General features: G+C 34.6%; 1 protein-coding gene across 1 annotated transcript in view; it reads left to right on the top strand.

Moving 5' to 3' along the window:
* Positions 1 to 3,097: 3,097 nt before the first annotated feature.
* LOC100371834 (ankyrin repeat and EF-hand domain-containing protein 1-like) overlaps positions 3,098 to 6,000 on the top strand; it is a 77,496-nt gene continuing 74,593 nt past the window's right edge. Inside the window, exon 1 of the mRNA XM_085495805.1 lies at positions 3,098 to 3,854. Coding sequence (XP_085351931.1) covers positions 3,509 to 3,854 — 346 coding nt within the window. The 5' untranslated portion in view covers positions 3,098 to 3,508. The remainder of the gene's footprint in view (positions 3,855 to 6,000) is intronic.

Below are 6,000 nucleotides of genomic sequence, written 5' to 3'. Positions count from 1 at the left end.
TGTGCATTGCTAACAGCGGAGCTATCTCAGCCGAGAGGCTGCTTGTTTAAATATGTTGTTTTTTGGACATGCTTTGTCAGTTTTCATTCAAACTTGGTACATAGATTATACATGTTAGGATACATGTCCTTGACGATTTATTTCGCAATTGGATCAAAGATGGTCGACTGGCAGGCATCTTGTTTTTTTTTTATGCGGTATCTTGCATGTCCATGACAATTTGTTTCAAAATCTGGTCAAGGATGGTCGATTGACAGCCATCTGACTTTTTGGCCTTACTACTATATTTCCACAATTTATGTACCATTTTCATTTGTATTTGGCACATACATCATACATATCAGTGTGTTTCATAATCAGATCAAAGATGGCAGAATAACGGCTGTTTTTATTTTTGGCCATATTACTACTACACGGAACATGTGTTTTGATGTAAATGAACAATCTGTTGTATACGCCACTTGGAACTCAAGTTTCAAGGACACACTCAGAACAACCCCTCCGCTTTAATATGACGAGCACAAAGGGAACTTTCAGAAATTTAACGGGGACTGTGTCATATTCAATGACTTGTAAATTAGATGCTCACCTGCTGTTGTTGCTATTGTGAGTTTGAATCCTAATCTCATTTACTAGTTACAATTACACCTCTGTTAAAGTTTCAGTCTTAAACAATGTCTTGTCTATACAAGTGTGATTTACTGTAGCAGTCTACAATCTTCATATAAATAGTGTGAGCAGAGTTACAGAAAAAAAATTGTATTTTTTTTGCTGTGTACTTCAGTTTTACCAAAAACAATAGAATTTATTTCAGTAAATCTCTGAATACGAGTATGTTTACTATATTTTATAAATTGCGGGTGTTTTACTAGCTTTTATAGTCAGGAAAATGATTACAGCTTGGCTGATAAGAAGAAACGTGGTTTGCCACAAGTCATTGGTCTTGCCACTGGAAAAAAATGTTTCTTTCAAATAATAAGAAATAAGTTGCACTTGTGTGCACGTGTTCATGATGAGAGAACAACTTTGAACTTATCGGTTCTTATTACCCAGTTAATGTGAGCAGTTTTGCAACAAAGAAACTTTTGGATTTACTAGTAGTCAAAACGTTTTGAAAAAGAAACTATTCAATTTATGAGTAAATCAGACATTTAATTCTGGGAAAACTCTGTTATGGAAAATAAACGGCATATTTAGAACAATAGCATCAAGGCAAACAATAGTACAATAAACATATGGCCAGAACAAAAGTGGTATAAGGTTTATTTCTAAATGAGTTGATGTGTGATTCTAGTGTGTGTATGTGAACTATAAAACATGGCCTGTGAAACCTACATGTGTGATATCAATGATCACTAATTTAACAAAGTTTTATACAGTACTGAGGTAATGGTAGAGGATAGTTTTGATTGAATCAAAGTGGTATCGAATGCAAATCACAAAGCTATCCCTCAATGCACTAAAATTAGGAATTGCGATATAGTCTCATAAAGTGAGTGCAAATTGCTCAAGCCTAAGTTGCTATCTGATACAATGTTACTACTACTGCTAGTATGGTTATCTGATCTGAAAAGACTTTGGTACTTGGCAATGTCTGATGGTTGGCTGTGCTCATCTATGCTAATGAAGGTTATTGTTCCAAAATGATCTACATGTACTTACTATTATGCAAATTAGATCTACTGTTATGTGTGGGAGCCATCACGCTGTCCAACATGACTGGCAATGCAGTGCCTTGAGTGTTTGAATTTTGTGTAAACAATGTATTTTGCATGTGTTGTTTATGTTGCTGTGGGACATGTATCGTGCACGATGAGGCGCAACGTCCACTGGTGTTTAATGTTGGTGGATGCAGTGTTTGGTTATTGGTGAAAATAGGCTCCATGGTTAGAAGCGTGGCAAATGCAACAGATGTTCTGAGTTTAAATTGTCTAAGGTAAGATCTTGTATACTATACACACTGTGAGAAAGTTCCTTTCATCGTATACCGACTTGTTTCAAGTAGACAAATTCTATTTTTTATTTTAATTAGATCATTGTAATAAAATAAAACAATGATTTGATTTGCTAAAGAAATCATAAAGAAATACCCATGATTCTTTGCAGGTTTTCTTCAATTATTTGCTACCATACATGCAAAAGAAAGTGTAGGTGGGCAGTATGTATCTACTATTGTGCGGTGTGATTGGTTGTTTCAAACATTCATGCCTTTATGAAACAGTGTATAATGATTTATAAATTCATGGGGAAATAAAATAATTGCCTAACACATGAGCAAGACTTGTTTTGTTTTTGTGAAGTACCGTAGTACAATAACAATGTACAGTGTAAGCATGAGATTTGATAATTCACTATTAAATTTACTCTGTTCACACTCGCAGATTATAAAGTTGATCATTAAAGAGCAGTGTTCAGCGTGCCGCGCATGTGCAACATTTTTGTTGATAAACATTGATTTTCCCACAATCCAGTGCACTCTTTTAATGGGAATCATCAGTATGTGTTTTGATGAAGGCTAGTGTCTTCTTCGATAACTTCCAATCACTAAAGAAATGACATAGTTGAAACTTAGTAAAGTTTCAGTTTATACTTATTTGTCTGCGCAAAAGTCAAAGTCGCCATCACCCTTTAAGATTTGCAATGAAATAAGGAATGTTCGATTATCCAGTAATCAAAAATATATCTAAACCATGAACAAAAACGGTAATATTTATGTGGGAAGATGCTGTTTTCTTAGTTCAAAATAATTATTTAAATGCTATCCAAGAGGGATTGAACTATTCTTGTTTTAAAGTGCGGTAGTCTCGCACAGCGCGTGTTCGTATTTCATGTAAATAAACAATGTATTTTACACACGTTGTATACGTCGCTATGAGTCCTATATCGAACAAGACGCGGCACGACGACTGCCGCCATTTAAATAACAACAAATAAATTTGTATAAATTTTAATCGCGGTGACGGTAGCATCGAATATGTGGCACATAATTTGGCCGTTAGAGGGCGTGATGTTTATGAGCATGGCGATCAGTGAAAGAATAATAATTAACCCGATCACCACCATTGATAGTCAAATCATCTTGTAGTGTACGGCGACCATAGTAACAAGCACCCATTGCTCCATGTCTATTTCCGTGAGGTCCTAAATGCAAACTTCTAACTTCTATCTGTTTTTCACATCTGAACTTGAGTTTTACCTTCCTAGTATATCGATGCTACAGCATTGAAAGCCAGGAAACAGTTATTGGCGAAATTACCGGCCGTGAAATGGCGATAGGAAGTAACTATTTCTAGTTGTACGCTTCATTTGTTGTGTCGACTTGTGCCAACACCTCTGACGGCAATTTTGGCAGCCAAGTGTGAACATCGTGGATTATATAAACGTATCACAACGGAAATACGCAGATCCGTGGATGACGTTTTTTGACGAATTTAGTCGGAACCAGACGTTTGGGTAAATAGAAACGTCGTGATCACACAGGTGGTTGTAGTGACCAGTGGCAGTGACAATGCCGATTGCCGAGTCTAGACTCGAAATTCTCCAGGTACATAAACTTTTGCAATGTGTCCGACACGAGGACAAGGAACAAATCGAGAAACTCTGTTCCAATGGTGTTCCACACTTAGTAAATTATAGCGAACCCACAAATGGAGAGACGGCCTTGCATTTGGCGGCGATCAATAACAACGAAGACATGGTGCGTTATTTGCTAGATTTGGGAGCTCATCCTAATGTAGTGGATTTGAAAGGTCGAACTGCAGCCATGAAGGCGACAGAATATGGACACGTACAGACTCTAGAAGTACTTGCAACTAGTGGTTCTGATATGAAATTAAGAGACACGGAAGGCAAAGGTAAGGCGTAATTTTAATCGTAATAATATACAAAGAGGTATCAACACAAATTACTTCAAACAATAGTCTTTATATATGTCTGTATTCATTTAGTGTGTTTACTCGGCTTGCCAACCAATCTACTTAGACTGATGGGGTTCCATGTTAAGGGAGTATCTGGGATGGTGGTAGGGCTGTGGGTGTCTGCCTTCTTACCAAAGTTTGATTTTCAATGTGAACTGTATAATTTATCACCATAAAGAAAAATTCCATTCATTTTTTTGGCTATATAAATGAGAATAATATTTTTGTTGATGTATATTAATAAAAAAAAATGCACAAAAATAATGTTGATCACACTGCATTCGGTTGAATTTGAGTGCTTCACAAAATGTCTGGTTGGTTATGAGAATCTATATAATCAGTGCATCACCTACCCCATCCCATGCATGAAATTGAGGCAATGTGTTCATATGCTACCCATCAGAAAAACTGAAAGGAAAAAAAGCCTTACATATTTAAACCATTACAACATATGATAGTCATACGATATATATAAAATGTAAGGTGCCTAACACAACTACCTTCTTTATCAAATTTGTTTTTGGTTGTTGACAAATAAAAGTTAATAGTTGATCAAAGTAGTCAGTTTATGGATATTCTGAGTTGTTCATAATATGCCATAACCAGGTATAACCATGACAATTCCGCTAACTGTGGTATGAACCAGATATCCTAGGATTATTACAAACTGTTGTCTATATCGTCCTTGAACTTTGTTAGTCTCCATATAAGCCATAATAATCATGTTGCCATGGTGAATTACACAAGTGTGGTTTAATATTATCCTTTAGATTGAAAAGAGCAGATGAAATGTATGCTTATAGCTGGCAGACAGGGTTAGTGAGGTCACGTAAAGTGAGAACACATCAATTGTGTTTGGATTGCAGTCTTTGCAACCTTGTAGAAATTAGCTGAAACCTTAAGTACCTGACTCAAAGGCAAAAGCTATTATTTAGTGACATATGTCATAGTTAATAGTACAGAGAATGGAATTAAATTATTGGGTCATTATATGATATGTTTGATGTGGAAAATGAAGTGAAAAAGTATGTTTTGTTGGTTTTAAGGGCATTTTATATTCATTTTCAATAGCAAGGACTTACATATCTCAAAATAATGCTCTACACAGGCTAGATAGATGAGTTACTTATTAAGGTCACAAGGTTATTAAAAAGACATTCTATTTATATTGAAATAGACATTAAATTGTCACTGGTATATACACCCATATGAAAAACACACAAGTACGGAATAACAGCACATTGTCAAATAAATATTTTGGTTTCTGATGGGGGTATAGCAAATAATAACTTATGTTGCAGTAAAAATGAAATGCAACAATCAAGTACAAGCCATATTCAAATGTAGTATCTATTGAGCATGTTTTGAGAAAATGTACATTGCATTTTGATAACAAATTTCCATAGAATATAAAACACTACATTAATTAAATTTCTGAAACTTTGTTAGAATACTAAGATTTGTATCAGTTATATTCAGTGACTGGGTTGGTGGGTGTGTGCACGTGCGCTCGCGCGTGTGTTTTATTTAAATGATCTAATATAGATTTAGATGTGCTTCTATTGGAGATAATAAAACAAATACATTATTTCAGTCTCTGTATCTCATAATATAAACCCAATTATTAGAATTATGAAGATTGTTACACTATACATCAAACCTGTATAAATTTTCACAAATCTGTCAGAACATTTTAAAATGACACTCTTATTGATTAGCTGGTTGTATTTAACTGCCATTGAAATTTATAAATATTTATAAAGATGGAGGGAATGGGTTAGTTGTGCTGAGAGTACTGGTAGTGTCTTTCATATTAGTATATTAATAAATTCACTAATCATGCATTGCACATATTGACTAAATATTTCATTTATTTAACGAATAATATGTGAGAATTGTCGAACTATAAGTGAAGAATTGTATGTCGGGCAATAACTGTGTTTATTATTGAATAATAGTCACAGACATGTATCAATAGAAAGTTGAATTCTATTATTTCATGTAGACATCTCTAAATATAGTACAGTAATGTAGTGTAAAAGTACACAAGCCTTAAATGACAGAGGAAATATTTGTAAATCAA

Source organism: Saccoglossus kowalevskii, chromosome 2 (genome assembly GCF_978046115.1).
Source record: "Saccoglossus kowalevskii chromosome 2, keSacKowa6.1, whole genome shotgun sequence".
NCBI lineage: Eukaryota > Metazoa > Hemichordata > Enteropneusta > Harrimaniidae > Saccoglossus > Saccoglossus kowalevskii.
The sequence above is the reverse complement of the archived record's forward strand: the minus strand, read 5'-3'. Positions and strand labels throughout refer to the sequence as shown.